This window comes from Mus caroli, unplaced genomic scaffold, assembly GCF_978045245.1.
Source record: "Mus caroli unplaced genomic scaffold, Mus_caroli_1 scaffold_8, whole genome shotgun sequence".
Lineage (NCBI taxonomy): Eukaryota > Metazoa > Chordata > Mammalia > Rodentia > Muridae > Mus > Mus caroli.
Genome location: NW_028227263.1, coordinates 36,575,924 through 36,592,566, shown reverse-complemented (window position 1 = coordinate 36,592,566; position 16,643 = coordinate 36,575,924). Strand labels below are relative to the sequence as shown.

Here is a 16,643-nt window from a genome sequence, read left to right as displayed (position 1 = left end):
AAATTATCCTCTGACTCACTATGTAGCCTGGACTGTCTCGTGAACTCACCTCCATCCTGCCTCAACCTTCCAAGTACTAGGATTACAGACGAATGTCACCATACCCTCCCCGCTTCAGGGAGAGGGTTTTGATACCTCACAAAGGGACAGAGCTCTCACGAAAAGCACTGCAGAGCCTCCCAAGCCCACCCTGGCAGCCCAGCACCCCACCTGTGCTCTTTGTGCTCCACCATTAGGCAGCTGTGGCAGGTGAGTACATCGCACGTCTCGCAGAAAAGCTTGAGCACTTCGTGTGTGTGCAGAGGGCAGTACAAGGCAAAGTCCCCAGAGCCACCATTCACCCCTGTCAGAGAAGACAGAAGATGTAGGCTTCTGTTCACACAGACCTTTCTGTAAGTTTGGTTGAGCAGCCCTCAGCCCCTGAGGGACAAGGCACAGGCACAGAGCTTGGGGGAGGAGAGGCGAATAGGAAGGGATCTCTTGGAACTGATGACACTCAGGGCACAGGGAAGAATTCAAGCTTAGCCTGGATAGATTTGCTCAGCTACCCAGAAACCTCCCACTCTCAGGCCCTGGTGTCCCACTGCCTGCCAGAGGTGAAGAGAGCGCTTGTACCTGCTCTCTGCACGATGGGAAACCCTCCCAAACCAACCTAAGCCTCTTCACTAACCAGGATTTTGTGCTGATGGAGCTAAAGCCAGCTACTCAGCCTTGCTGGGCTTCAGGCTAGTTCGTATGACCAACTCTGCTTCCTGTGGGCCTGACAAACATAGAACCTCTCCCTCAAGGCAAAGACGACTTCCTAAAAGATTGCTGCTTAAAACAGAGCATGCAGGAGGGACAAAGGGGCAAGAGTGGACAGGACTGTTAAGTCTCTGTGTGGGGGACATATCTCTCTAAATAGAAGTAGAAGGTAGGAGCTGGGCTAGCTTCCATGATTCAAGACCACACTCCCAGCACCAGCTCACCCACATTTCCCCCCACCCCCGGCCCTACAGTGAGAGGCTGCAGTGAGTCACCCCTCTGACTCCGAGGAAGGCATTCTTCCTTTACAAAAGACTCAGAAACCATGCCCACTGTCTGGGAAAGGAGGTCAGAGAGCTACTCTCTAGGCACTTGAGGGTTCCACACAGAAGCAGGGTAGGGAGCTGGTACCTGAGGATCCCTTCTGTGCCCGTGCAAAGAGTGGGCCCCCCGGGGCTGGGACATGCCGGTGCTCCTCTGTGCAGGAGCTGCACAGCCAGCGGTTGCAGTATGTGCAGAGGATGTGTGCTGCCCGCTTCTCCTTGCACTCAGAGCAGTTCTGGAAGCAGAGAGTCCAAAATTGGTGACTTGTGACCGTCTCACCACTGAGGCTTGCATCTGCATGCAGCAAATGCTCTAGGGAACAGGGTCCTGATGGACTGTTTCATCAGGACTGAGGAGTGGAGTCTACAGGAGGGCTGCCAGGGTCGGTCTGTGCAGAAAAGCGCCCTCTGTGACTAAATGGGACAGTAGCTCTCCTCTACTAAAGCTAAGCAAACACAGTAAGACAGTAAGCCAAGGTTCTCCATCAAGGCATGCACAGAATGGGCAGAGTGATCCCCTTTACATGGGTAATGCTGGGACAAAAGCTAAGGACATTTGCAGAAGGTTTCCAAGAATGAGGCCTAAGAGTGGCTGGGCACTTTCTCACCAATAGGAAACAGCTATGTTTTGCTGAGTGGCGAGGAGGTAGATGAGGGGAAGTTACAGCAGAGGAAGAAGTCAAACGAAAGCAGAGCACTCAACTTCTTCAAAGGGGAGAAGCCTAAGATGTCAGAGTACCGAGGGAGATGGACATGCTAAGCTGGCTTCAGGACCGTGCCTCACGCCTAGCATCTACCTGACCTAACACTTCCTCCTCACCTCGTCCAATGTGTGGTCATTTCATCGGTGATGTAATGCTAGGTCTGGTGGGAATATCATGAAATGAGGAGATGTGGATCAACATTCTATCTAGTCCATGCCCAACTCATACAAGCCACTAAGCCAGAAGGTGTGACAACTCTTCCTATGAACGTCTCAGAAGTAGCATGCAGTAGTCTATCTTCCTAGTTCCATAAGCCCCGGAGTATAAGACAGTCAGTAGGAATTAGATGCAGGAACAAGTAAGTTAGCCAATAAATGGAATGTAGTGATAAGGACATCCCACGAGAGAGAGAAGGCATGCCAGTCCGTAAGAAATGTGAAGTTCAAAAACAGGGGCGAAAGGTTGAGCTGTTACAGACAAGATTAAGAGCCCATTACATCTAAGCTGGTATGTGAATTTTCAACTTAGCAGGGAAGATAAAGAAAAAGAAAGGCCCAGTACTGATGTTTCCAGTAAGAGCCAAGAAAAAACACTGAAATATATTTATGTGCCTTAAGATACCTTCACCTTCCACTCAAAGCATGTAATTTTACCTAGGAGAAAATTACTTTGCTTCTTCCAATTTGAACATTTTTTATTTCTTCCTGAGTGGATGGATGGATGGGTGATGGATGGATGATGGACAGATAAGAAAAGCTGGTGGTGGAGTCACAAGTCAGTGATAGATGCTAGACCTATAGACAGGGATGTCATCAATTTCTGTAAACCATCGCCTGCAAATGCCCTTGTCCTGACTTACCCTGGCCATAGTGGGTTTCACAGGAGAAAAGCACTGAAGAAAAATATGTTCAGTTACATCTCTGGTAAGATAGACACGCTGACATCCAGGACAGGAGATGAGCTCTAGCAGAGAAAGACAGACAATGGAGTCAAGGCAACAGAGCAGATTATGATAAGGCCTAGAAGGGGACTTTCTAATACCCAGCACCCAGATATGGGCACACCCCCTGTGGCAAAGTGATCCCTGCTCAGTAACACAGCCTGCAGTTACCATGAACATGACCACCCCATCAGAGGCCTGCCCTCAAGACCACCGGTCTAGTCTCTTCCCATCCCTGTCTTTGCCTAATCTATCTTTCTCTCCTCTGTAGGTGCCAGGCTAATGCAAACTCAGGCCTTTTCTACTGTTGACAATCAGGTGCCTCCTGCTGCTCCAGTTCCTCATTCTACAGCCCCAGTTCCCAATTCCTGGGCTTGGAAGGGTTAGTGTAGGCCAGAAGACAGCAGCAGTCATTAAGGTTACCATGTTACCAAGATTGCTTCAGAGATCTCAAAGCTAGAGCTTCCAGGAGTTCTCCAGCAAGAGAAAGAGCCACGTCCATCTGCTATGCCTGCTCACACAGGAGGTACTTAGTTCTTGGTTTAACCAACAAGTCTGCTCCTGGGGCTTAGAAGCCTGTTGCTGGGCTGTCTCCACCTACAATCCTAGACCAGGTAGATACACTACATGCATCACTTGTGAACAGCCTGACTCACTCCCTCTCCCAGAGGAATACAACAGTTCCCAGCACATTCCTTAGCCTAGTGTGCATCTGAATTACATAAGCACCAGGAGATTGCCACCCTGGAGACCACCATGACTCTTCAGACCCATTCTAAAAACAGCCAAAGCTTTGGGAATGGGTATCTTGGAGAGAGGAAGGTATCTGTGATCATGGATGAGGCTGATGTAAAAAGGAACTGGTGGTAACAGGGCTTGTGATAACACTCTCACAGTCTTCTCTGCCTCGTCCCATTACCACAGTAATGAATGCCACCAAGGCAATGCTCTACAATGCACCCAGAAAAATGCAAGCCCAAATACCAAATTTGCTACCCAGTGACCTTGGGCAAGGTGCTTCATCTCAACTGACTCACCTATTCCTATTTCATTATATGTAAAAGAATAAATGAGAGTCCCTTTGATAGATAGGAATGGTGGCGTACATCTATGCTCTCCAGCACTTAGGGAATCTGAGACACAAGACTACAAACGTTCAAGGGCAGTGAGGGCTTCATAGCAAGACCCTGTGGCAAAAAGACAGGATTTTAGATAGCTCAGTGGGTAAAGATGCTTGCTACCAAGCCCGACAACCTTCATGCTAACCTCTGAACCCACAGGTGAAAAGAGAGAACCAATTATTTCAGGTTGTCCTCTGACCTCTCTCTACATGTGTGCTATAGCAAGGTACACACACACACACGTTGCTGTGAGAATTAAATTAAATAATATTTGAGAAAACATAGTTCTCTTTAAATGCTGGCTTTGAATTCAGAATATCTCTCACATCTTCTCCATGGTATGAGGAAAAGCAAATAAAGAATGGGACACTTTGAGAAACTACCACAAACTCTTCATCTACCGGAAAGAATTCCTTGTGATCCATTTTTTTTTTTAAGACACACTTTCATTATGTAGCCCTGGCTGGTCTGGAACTCACTATGCAGCCAAGGTAGGCCTTGAGCTCACAGAGGTCCACCTGCCTCTGCCCCCCGAGTCCTGGGATTGAAGGCGTTTACCTCTGGGCCTGGCCTCTCTTGTGATCCTATCATCAAAATGGATTCTTGGGGATGTGGAGATGGCTAAGTGGGGGATAAGCAGGGGCAAAGACAAGCAAATTGTTGGAGCTCTCTGGCCAGCTAGCCTAACCAAACTGAGTTAGATTCAGGTTCAGTGAGAAATCCTGTCTCAATTCATAAGATAGAGGAGAGCTGAGGTAGATACTTCATGTCGACCTGTGATCTTCACATGTATGTACCACCCACACATACATGAATACTGAACACATGTACACACACACACACACACACCCCAAGGAGATATTGGAGATAGAGGACTCTCCATCTCCACCCACTGAATCTGTGACTAGACCTCAGGGGCCTGTGCAGTTCTGTTCTTGCTCCTAGAACTCTCCAGCTGCTCTGTGAAAGGTTGAACCTGGGACTCAGATTGCTCAAAGACATCAGGCCTTGAGGAAGAGGCCATGGTTGTCTCAAGCATTCCCTGTAAGGCCACCCTAAACCAGTCAGACCAAGTGCTCCACCAACCTAATAAAGGCACAAAAGTACAGCCAAGATTGGCCAAACTCAGCCCAGACTACCCAGAGAACTCCAATTCACATCACCAACCTGGAGAGCCACACACTAAAGAAAGTTGGTTTAACCACCAGAAAAAGCTCATTATGACCATCTGGGAAATCCACAAAATCACAGAAAACAGTAAGATTTGAATGGCAGGATTACATCCAAATCCCCTGGGCATTTTCCTGTTGGTCAACACTCTCCACAAGTGACATCATCTGGCTGTCAGGTGACTGTCTCTCCCATCTACTAGGTGTATCCACCTTCAGAACAGAAGTCGACTCTAAGTGTTGAATGTTACTTTCATAAGACTCCCAACTCCTGATACCAAGTCCTCAAACATTAGAAACACTAACCCAGCAGAGTGGAAAGGGATGAACCAGATGATTCAAATAAGGCCTCACCGCACAGCATCTGCTTTTCTTGGCCCTAAAGTGGAAACCTTTGTTTGGTATTTATTTTCAACCTGGCCTTGCCTCCCTCCAACCTCATCTCTAGCTTCATCTGCCTGATGCTGTGTGTCTTTGGCCTGCCAAGTATCTCTGCTATCTCTGGAACAGCCAAACTTTTGCATGGCTCTGTCTGGGAAGATGCTGTTTCTTCTTGAAATACTCATTCTTGCTTCTGTCCTTTTCAGATAAACTCCTATGCATCCTTTCAAACCTGCTCAAATGTTCTACATTGGAAGAACAGGGCTGATTTCCCCTAGGGCCAGTTAATTAGTAACTCCAGTATAATAAGCATCACAGTGCATTTTAACTACCTGTTCATATGTCTGCACACAGAAATATCCACATTTGGCCTTAAAGGATGATTCGTGGTTTTCACAAGGTTGACTAATTGGGTTTCCTTTGCTGGTATGTTCCATGAGCACTCCTTGCACTTTTAAAAGAAGAAGCCACCTGCAAGTTTGTGAATGGTGGGAGAAAGCCATCCTGAGATGACAGTCACACAGTGTGTAGATGAGGCTCTGCTGCTATTACCTGACTGTCAGCATGAGTCACCCCCTTTCTCTGTTACTAAGTTGTCATAGGGAGGAGCTAGGCACAGCAGGAGCCTACCCAGCCCTTCTCATGTGTCCTTCACAGTACAGCATCAGGAAAACTCCCCTAGGCAGGACAAGAGAGGACAGTCAGCCAAATGGCAACTAGATGATCTACCATCCTTGTCAGAAAGTCAGGGTGGGCCAGGCACCATGGCGCACACCTGCAATCCTTGCACTTGAGAAATCAAGGCAGGACAGTTGCCAGTTTGAATCCAGCCTCGGCTACCCAGTAAGAAACTGTGTCAAACAAACAAAACAAAAACCAGAGAGTTGAATGGCAGGCTATGGCTGAGGGGAGGCTGGAGTTAGGGGCTGCTAACTAGCAGGGCTGGAAGATAGATGCACTGCTCATAAGACTCACTATTTACATATTTAAATTGTATCATATGTAAAATGTTATTTACTTATAGTGTTTATATTGAAAAGGACTTCTCCTCCTCCCCTCTCATTTGTGTTTGTTTGTTTGTTTGTTTAGAGAAAATGGTCTCATGTAGCCTAGGCTGGTTTTGAACTCAAAATAAAGCCAAGAGTTACCCTGAAGTGACAGGTGTATGATACTGACGTATGCAGTGCTAAAGAGATTAAATCCAGGGCGTCATGCATGCTATGGAAACACTCTACCAACTGAACTGCATGAGGGTATGGAGCTTTTAAAGACAGGGCCTCACTATGTAGCCTCAGTCTACCTGATTTCTCTGTGTAAAGCAGGCTGGCCTTGAACTTGCCATCGATTCTCCTGCCACTGACCCCTGAGTGCTGGGGTTAGAGTGGTGCATCACCAAGCCCACCTATTTTTACTGTGTATTTCTATTTGAATTATTCAGTTCACAGGCTCAGCTATTTATTTCATAACCAGAAACATTATTCTTGAGACACAGGGAACCATGACACAAAGAGGCGGGGCTTCTGTCTCTAGAAACAAATAGGTACCTGAGGTCTCCCTGTGGAGCTAGTGGCCTGAAAGGACAGCTCTGAAAGCCAGTCATGCACTCAGTCTAGTAAGAGATTCAAGGCCATGATGCAAGTCTGTAATTGTAGCACTTGGGAGACTGAGGAAGGGGAATCTCAAGTTCAAGACCACATTAAGCTACATGGAGAGTTTCAGAATGGACTGTCTCAAAACTAAATAAATATGTTTCTTGCCCCTAGGAGGTGTGATCCAAATTGGCAACTGCTTAGCACTACTCTCTGACCAGCCACCGCACACAATCTCTCATTCAATCATCAAGTCAACTCTCAGGAATAGGTCTTGTCTCCATTTTATTGGGGAAATGGAGGCTCCAAGAAGTTAAATTATACAGCCTGTGGTGAACAGAAACCCTAGTCCATTTGCCTTTAACGCTGTGTCCTCAAGGCCAGGGAGAGGGAAAGCACCCATCATGCAAACATGAGGACCTAGTTTACATTCCCAGGACTCACAGAACACTGGGTATGCTGTCGAGCACCTGTGTCCTCGGAACAGCATCAGGCAGGTGGAAGGTGGAGACAATAGCATCCCCAGAACCCACAGAGCAGCTCGTCTGCACCATATAGCACAGCCACAGACAACAGTGACACCCTGCCTCACACAAGCTGGGAAGCGAGGGCCACCATGCAAAGTGTTCTCTGACCTTCCCACGTGTGTGCCGCACGTGCGTGCGCACACACACAAATAAAACCATGTCCCTTTCATTATACTATATTCTTTCCTAACTCAATAATAAACAAAGGATGTATTTTTATTTTAATTAACTAGACAGTTTCACCATATACAAAATAGTTCATAATAATGATCAGACCACAGTTATGATCCTACTATACCAATAGCCTATACCCAGTTCTGGAAATCTAAAATTCTCCAGCTGTGCTTAAGGGTTCAAGAAATACAATATTTGAGGCAAAGCAAATGGTATGAAGCTTTTGTGCCTAAAGAAAACAAATGTAAACACAGGTGCATTCTTTGCTATAAATCCATACTACAAGGGGGACTTTTAACTATCCTGCTATGGACTACAGAAGTGGCTCATGGGTAGAACGTTAGAGTTTCAGGAGATCCAGGCAGCAACATTCAAAACTAATTCTTCAGGTGATTACAATGCATATCTTGTTGAGGAGCAACACCCTGGACAGTCCTCTTCCTCTGAGAACTCTGTCCCCTCTGTCATGAAGCTGAGAAAGGCAGAAAGTCCAAAAATCTCTGGATGTAGCTCTGGTGGGTCTCCCCTCTGACAGACCAACGGATAGATAGATTCCCAACACACAGAAGGAAGTCCTGGTACCCAGGAACCCTATGGCTGGCACTGAATTGGAGGCTACATTTTACCTCCTCTGACTCACAACTCAACTAAAAGACCAAGATGTAGTCAGGCATGCTACTGGGGCGAGAGCATGTGCTGAGCCCAGAAAAGGAAGGAGGCCTAGTGTGGGTAACTACCCTTCAGCACAAACAGCAGGAGCAAGGCAACCTTGACACCAGATGAGAATAGGAGAGACATCCCAGAAACCAGGCATGGGTCAGCTCAGGCCACCAGCTGAGCATGGCCACCTTGAGCCCAGTGCTTAGCAACCTGCATGGCTTGTGAAGCCTTTTACTCTTCCTCTCTTGTCCAGGGCTCCATGAAACTGCCACTGGAGCCCCAGACCTCTCCGGCCTAGCAGTGGGATCCACCAAGGCAGCCTGAAGGGCCTCTGCCAGTGTCCAAAGCTGGATAGACCTGCTCTGTTCCCAACTGTCAATCACATGGAAGATGACACAAAGGCCTCGAGAGAAACAGGGACACACAGCTTCAAAACTTCATTCATTGCCCTTGTGAAACCTCAAACCACTGAGCAGCTCTGGATAGCCTCTGTAGCCACAGGTAAGACATGCTGCCTCACTATGCCTCTGCCAGACAGCAGCTAAGGAAAGAAAGCATTCCACACTCAGGCAGGCTGGCCAGCCTCACTGATCATTTGTACCCTCCCACCCTCCGCAATCTCGGGATGCTGAGCACCGAGGAAGGAGGAAGGCCCCCACGGAAGCCCTTGAAACCTTCCACTGCCCCGCGGCTCAGAGCAGCACTGCCTTCAAGATACACAGCACACTCACTCTTCAGATGTCAGTACCTGTTAGAAAGACAGATTTTGATCCGAGACACACCTAGGTTCACTGCCGATTTCGCCCCTGGCGGCCACCAGGCTTACCTGTCACCCTGTTGCTCTGTAATTAGAGCAACACCTGGGAGAGAAGTCAGAGGAGGAGCGACAGGTGAGACCACCACCAGCCCTGGAGGACGGTGCTCCCGAGGAGCCCAGGAGCACCCACCCTGCATGCAGCAAGCCAACTGGGCCACAGGGCCTAAGGCTCAGGGAGCTGGGTTTGGGGTGGGGTTTGAGGAGCGGCCTGGAGCCTCTCTCTCCTTGTTGTGATGCGTCCTCAGCCAGGGCTCCTTTTCTCCAGCTCACCTGAGATGCTCCTGCAAGAAGGAGCGAGGTTGACTCCTCCTGTTCCTGTTTATCTCCAAGTCTCTGCAGCAATTTTCCCAAACTGAGCAGCAAGAGGGAGACCTCAAAGAGGCGCCTCTCCTCCTAGCTGCATCTCCTTCCTAATCCTCTGGGTGCCTCTGAATAGAAGCTCAGAGGGAAGAAAACGAGATTTTTCAACTTTCAGGAACTAGCTCTGCCGCCCTCTGCTCAGCTCGGGAGGCCGTCACCCTCAGCCTTTGAGGACTCGGTCCATAAAAATCCTTCAGCCCTCCATGTTCCCCAAAATGACAGTGCTCATATGTGGCTGGAACCTGCCCCGATCCGGCAGCTCATTTAAATAGAGCTCATCACAACAACAGTGTTGGTGGAGAAGTGAGTAGCTGCAGGGCCCTGGGGACCCCCTGTTTATACGTAGGAAGAATGATGCAATCTGGGTATCAAAATAGCAATCCAGAATGGAATAACAGGCTCCCGCAGCAGCGGTGCCTGCACAGCCGGAGCTCAAGTTGACACACTCTGTCAGCCCCACACTGCTGCAGCACGCAGATGCCAGGCACACAGTCTCACCGCATCCTTTTCAAAAACAGCAGGGGCCGGAGAGATCCCTCCAAGCCCCCTGTACTGCAGGAGAGTGCAGGGGGTGGGGATCTGCCAACAGGCACTAAATTCTGTCTCCTAAACACTCACCTGCTCCTGCTACTTCACCTGAAGTCCTTATCTTGTGACGTCACAGTCAGTTGCCATAGTGACCGATTGTCCGTCACAAGCAGAGGATTAGGACTTCAGATGGAAAAGTCACATATTTTATGAAGCACAAAGGTCCTGGCAGGTGTCCCCTGGCAGCTCTCTCTGTTCCCCGGGGAGACACAGTCACACACAAGCCAGAGTAGGAGGGAAGGAAAATAGGGGTGAGTTGGAGGGAAGACTTCAGGATAGGACAATACTGTAAGTAACAGGATGATTACAGCAGCACAGAGCAATCAGAGGTGGGGAGTGGCAGGGAACGCAGGAACAGATGCTCCTGAAGGGCCCTGAATGCTAAACAAAAGATCCAGACCTTGATCTTAAGAACAGGCAGCCCAAAATGGCTCTGAGTGACACTCTATAACCAGGGACAGGGAAGTCCGAAAGGAAGTTTATCCAGTTGAAGGTTAAACGAGATCCTGAATGTGAGAGGACATGTCACCATGGGTCAAAAGAGTTGCTCTAAAGAGAGCATTAGTGCATGAGTGAAATAAGACATGGAAGGTAGCCGCAGTGTGTGAGGAGTCAAGAGAATGGGCTGTTCTGACAGAGACATGAATGGGAAGATTAAGAGCATCTCTTCCAAATCCTTTTGTAAACCCTCTGTTTTCTCTGCCAGCCACACCTCTGAAGATCAAGCAGCATCCTGCCTTACCTGGCTTCCAAATCTGAAATGCTTTCTAGAAATCCTGAATTTCCCAAACTCAAATCTCCTGGGTTCAGATCAGAGCCTAGCATTCCAGCAAAGTTCCCAAATCATTCCTAGGCTCCCAGTCTGCCTTACTGGGAAGCTTGGCTTGGGCAGTCATTAGTTGCCTCAGTAACCTTTCTGCATACAATAAGCGGCCCTTGCTCTACAGTTTCAGGAATTGTTTAGATAGGGGTGGGGGGAGTGTGTGCTTTGTGACAGGTCCTCAAGTAACCCAGGCTAGCCTCAAACTCACAACTGTACCAGAGATTGACCTTGAACGCCAGATCACCCTGCTTCTACTTCCCTAGTGCCAAGATTAAAGACTGTGACAGCAAACTTGTCACACCAGAATAAATTTGTTGGTTTGTTGATTGGTTGGTTGGTTGGTTTTGAGACAGAGTCTCTCTATGTAAACCTCTGTCTTAGAACTTGCTATATAAACCAGATTGGCCTCAAACTCACAGAGACCCACCTGCCTCTGCCTCTTGAGTACTGAGGTTAAAGGAGTGTGCCCACACCACACTCAGCTCTGAACGACTTTTTAAAATAGAGATCCGATCACGCCTCAGTGAACACTCCCACTCTGCAGGAAAGTATGAACCTGCCAAGACCCCTCAGAAAAATTTCCATCCAGAGTCCCATTTCTCCCCTTCAAGGTTTCTTTATCCTAGACAAAGTTAAGTCTCTCAGGTCCTGTGTGCTTCTCTGTGGGCCTCAATCTAACATTAGTTCCAACCTCGAATTGTCATCCATGTTTTTCTGTCCTGAGTGGCTCCTGCATAGCAGTTTCTACTTAATGTCACCAAAGCATTCAAACTACCAACGCCTAAAACAATGGTCATAATTGCAGCCTGCCTGGTTTGTTTGTTTGTTTGTTTGTTTGTTTGTTTGTTTTGGGGTTTTGTTTGCAGGAGTTCTTTGGCTGGTTGGTTGGTTCTTGGGTTTTTTTTTTTTTTTTCAAGACAAGGTTTAAATACAGTCAATAAAACAGCTTCTTGAAGAGAGAAATGTAGATCAGTACTTGCCTAACATGCAATTGTCCCTGGGTTCAGTTCCTAGCACTAGGTAAGCACTTGGTAAGGCAGTGCTGCAATCCCAGCACTTTAGGTGGAAGCAGGAAGATCAGAAGTTCAAAGTCATCTTCAGCTACTTAGGGAGTTCAAGGATAGCCTCAGTTACAGAGATCCTATTTCAAAAAGAAGGGTTGAGGGAAGTAGGAAGAAAGGAAGGGAGAGGGAGGGAGGGAGGGAGGGAGGGAGGGAGGGAGGGAGGGAGGAATTTCTTTTTTTTTTTTTTTTTTTTTTGGTTTTTCGAGACAGGGTTTCTCTGTATAGCCCTGGCTGTCCTGGAACTCACTTTGTAGACCAGGCTGGCCTCGAACTCAGAAATCCGCCTGCCTCTGCCTCCCGAGTGCTGGGATTAAAGGCGTGCGCCACCACGCCCGGCGAGGAATTTCTTAGAACACAGACAGAGCCATTGGATTCCATACTGACCATGGCTGCTTTTCTGCTACAGTGTCAGAGTTGAGCGACTGTGAAAGAAATTTTATGACTGGCAAAACCAAAACCACCATCTGTCCCTTTTCGATGAATAGAAGCTTACCCCTAGCTCACAACATCTGCTCCATCCTCCACACTGGGATACAATCCTGATTATGGGGTCTGCTTCTTGCTAAACCCACCAAGTGAGCTCTGGTTCACATAGGAGCCAAGCCTTCAAACATGAGTAAGATGTTACTGACATGGAAGGAAGACTTCACACACAGAGGGTTATAAGTATGAAAATGAGGGGCCTCTAGGACATGCAGAGGAATATAGGAAATGAGGCTACAAGCTTAATATGAGGGAAAACTAGGAAGAGCCTTGAAGGCCCAGAGCCTTCTATTCTGACCTGTAACCAACGCTGAGTCTCTGTTCTCTTTCTCCTTCTAGTTCTTTTCGTGGTCCTGGGATTGAGTCTGGGGCCTTGCGCATGCTAAGACTGTTCCTTTACTGGGCTAGATACCTAACTTTCTTTTCACTTTTCATTTTCCAACAGAGTTTCACCAGCCTTGAATTCCCCTTGTGATCCATTCAAGACTTTGAATCTTCAAGACTTTTTGCCTGGGTCTCCTGAGTAGCTAAGATTACAGGCCTGGGCCACTAGGCCCAGCTTCCATTTCAGAGTCTTTAAGTAGCCAATAGTATAGGCCTAGAGTTAGAAGGTGTGATCAAGTTCAAAGTAGAGGGTTTGGAAGCATAACTCCTAATATGGCAGGGTAAATAGCATTGCAGGAAAGAATAATGTAAGCCAGGACTACCCAGGAGCTAGGAGGCAAGGACAGCAGCTGATTTGAAGCAAGATCCACAGTCTGAGGCTGATGGCCAGGTGGCCGGCTGAGGGCAGAGGTGAATGTACCATGTGTCTGGCTCTTGGCCTTCACCACCTCACCCTCTGATGAAACACCTGGTGATGACGCCTGTTTTCTGTACCGAGAAAATATCCACAGAAGATGCAAATGCAGGCTGAGGCTGGGCTCACTCATTTGGTACAATCTCGCTGACCTCTCTCTGTCTCTTTTCACACAAAACTCTAGGACTTGACATAAAGGAGGGCTATGCAGATGCACTCCCTGCCAGGCCCCTGAACCCACTGACCGGGCTTTGAAAGGGGTTCCGTAGGGAGTTCAAGGCAGCACCCTGCTCTAGATCTGCAGCTCCTGCAGCCTGCAAGCCCAAACAAGCCCAGGGTTATCAGGTAAGGGAGCTGGATCTGACTCTCTGGCTCTGCAAATGACCAAGCATGTGAGCCTCAGCAGTTTTCCAGGCCCTTCCTGTTCTCCTGATGCCCCATCTGTGCAGTAGCCAGGTAGAGATGAACTCTTAGGGCTTTTCTTGATGTTTGGCCTCCATGGCACTTAGGCACAACTAGTCCCCAGTTCAATGGAAGATCCAGTGACAAGCAGTCCCTCCAAAAACTGCCTGTCCACCACCACTGCTACCTTGAACTTCCTCCGTCTGCAAATCTTTCCAGCCATGGTTTCTCAGGTGCAGCAAGCACATCCCCCCAAACACGACCTACCTCTTTCCAACCACCAGGGGAATTGCTCTCCCAGTAACAGGGACTATTCAGAGGTGCCAACGCTACTCCTAGGGCCCCAGAGAGCCAATTAAGGTGAGGAAGCTGTTCTTGAACTAAAAAGCCATCCTGCTGACAGGGCTCCAGAGCTCTAGCTTCTGCACCTGCTACACACCATGGCTCCATTCAAGTCAGCAGCCCACCCTCCACCTGGGAGACCTGGGTACTGTCTGCCTCAGACCCCATCCGTTTGGACATGCTGTTTAACACGCCTACTGGAAAAAGCAAGCAGCAGTCAGCTGCCTCCCAGGCTCCTGCAGCCAGTTCTGCTGTCTGCCATCCTCACCAAGGGCCATTAGAGCCCCTCCAGCTGAGCTGCTCATTAAGATTAGAGTCATTTCCCTCTCTGACTCTGAGGTTGTAGCATCTTGCATCACTCCCCTTTCTCTCTGTCCTCCCAAAGCCCCCAAGGCCTGCCCACCAAGGGACAGGGATTACTCCCCCTTTCAGCATTAGCAGCATACAAGGAATATGTTACCCTAAACTCGCTTCAGGAACTATGGGGCTAGCTGCAGTGGCTATCTGGAGTTCAAAGAGTTTATCAGGCTCAAACTTGAAAGCCAGAGAGGACCTGGGACTGCCCAGTCTATCAGTGCTAGAGTCTGAATGAGCTCCAGAGATGTGAGTTCCAGGCCAGGGACCTTCTTACATCTCATGCTGTCTTCGACTTTGAAAATCAGAAAAGTAAGATTCTAAACAGGTAACTTCTAAAATCTGGATATGAAAACCAGTCTCTCAGTCACAAATTACTTAGTTTCTTTGAACAGGAAAAAAAAAAAAAGCAATGTTCCTTTTACTCATGTGGGGAAGGAATCGCCAGTTAGTTACCCTCCCTGGCCTAAAGCATTAACTAAAACCAGCAGAACCGACAGCATATCGAAGTTAGAGCTAGGACTTGGTAAATGTCAGCTGTGGCAATATTTCTGCAGAGCCAGCTGAGCTTACCCTAAGTGCTCAGTAGACAACTTTCCAGGCAGAGTTTGACCCTGGACTATTTTCAATGAGAGACTTAGAGGAAGCATGAAGGCTCTTCCACTCGGGACAGACTTATAGTCTAATAACTCATTGTAAGTTGAAAACATCATACATGAACCCAGGTGGTGGTGTGCACCTTTAATCTCAGCACTGGGGAAGCAGAGGGAATTCTCTGAGTTCGAGGCCAGCCTGGTCTACAGAGTGAGTTCCAGGATAGCCAGGAATACACAGAGAAACCCTGTCTCAAAAAGAAAAGGAAAGAAAGAAAGAAAGAAAGAAAGAAAGAAAGAAAGAAAGAAAGAAAGGGAGAGAGAGAGAGGAGAGAGAGAGAAAGGAAGGAAGGAAAGAAGGAAGGAAGGAAGGAAGGAAGGAAGGAAGGAAGGAAGGAAGAAAGGAAGAAAAAGGAAGAAAAGAAGAAGGAAAGGAAAGGAAAGGAGAGGAGAGGAGAGGAGAGGAGAGGAGAGGAGAGGAGAGGAGAGGAGAGGAGAGGAGAGGAGAGGAGAGGAGAGGAAAGGAAGTAAACAACACAAAAGGAAATGGGAAAATTCATCCAGCTCTTTTAGCCTAGTGAACATCATAGCTTGGCTCAGCCAACCTCAAACAAGCTCGAGATACTGGCATGGACCATGAGTTGGGCAATCTCACCTAACACTAACACTGTTTTTATAAGTATTCAGTGTCTTGTGAAGATAAAGAGCTTTCTGACTCTGGGCTGGAGAGATGGCTCAGTGGTTAGGAGTGCTGACTACTCTTCCAAAGGCCCCGAGTTCAAATCCCAGCAACCACATGGTGGCTCACAACAATCTCTAATGAGATCTAACACCCTCTTCTGGAGTGTCTGAAGACAACTAAAATGTACTTACATATAATAAATAAATAAATCTTTAAAAAAAATAAAAAAGAGCTTTCTGACTCCCGGCATGGTCCACAATGTATGAGTAGATACCTTCCCAGTATCCAGTCTGTCTGCAGTCTACAGCACCAGTCACCACACCGCATAGCCTAGTCATTATGCACACATCAATTCCTGCCTTTACTCTGGTCTCAATTAGTTAGCCTTTATCCAGCAGTGAAGGAAGGTAGAGACAGGAGTATCAGAGGTCCAAGGTCATCCTTAGCTACATAGCTCAAGAGCAGCCTGAGTTGTCCCTCCCTGCCCCAACCTGTCTCAACAAAGAAAAATATACACTTCTTAGTCTGCAGGTGTTTTTAACTACCTTATAAAACGTTAGATTTAGAACAGGTAATGTAGGCACAAGAGCTCAGTATTGTATGTACGAGGGTGTTTGATGCTCTGTTCCTGCAGAAAGGAACAGGGTCAAAAGTGAAGAGAATGTGCCTTTGCAGGCTGGAGTCGCAGGAGGTCACGTTACTCAGGTAATGAGTGTTCATTTAAGTCCAGGGCCTATTGCACATTTTGCTGGCCATGGTGTAGCAGAAATCAGAACAATCCACTGGATGAGAACATGCCCACCAGATACAGGGCCCGAAGAAGTGTCACTAAAGGGCCAGAGTAGAATAACAGCTGAACAGACCCCAAAGTCCAGGCAAAGACCTTTTTTCATTCAACAAGATGATTCCTTGCTCTGCTCAGCAATGGGAGAAATACTCACTAAGATGGACTTGTCCCTGTACAATGTGACACCATCTGGCTGGAGGCAGAGACTCTGGGAACC

General features: G+C 47.8%; 1 protein-coding gene across 5 annotated transcripts in view; it reads right to left on the bottom strand.

Moving 5' to 3' along the window:
• Trim66 (tripartite motif containing 66) overlaps positions 1 to 16,643 on the bottom strand; it is a 166,676-nt gene that overhangs the window by 133,527 nt on the left and 16,506 nt on the right. For 2 of the 5 annotated variants that reach the window (XM_029480142.2, XM_021168448.3), the window contains exons 3-5: positions 2,631 to 2,734; positions 1,156 to 1,303; positions 211 to 343 (exon numbers count right to left, since the gene is read on the bottom strand). In XM_029480142.2, coding sequence (XP_029336002.1) covers positions 211 to 343; positions 1,156 to 1,303; positions 2,631 to 2,734 — 385 coding nt within the window. The other 3 variants (XM_021168449.3, XM_085841417.1, XM_085841418.1) reach the window with 3 other exon arrangements.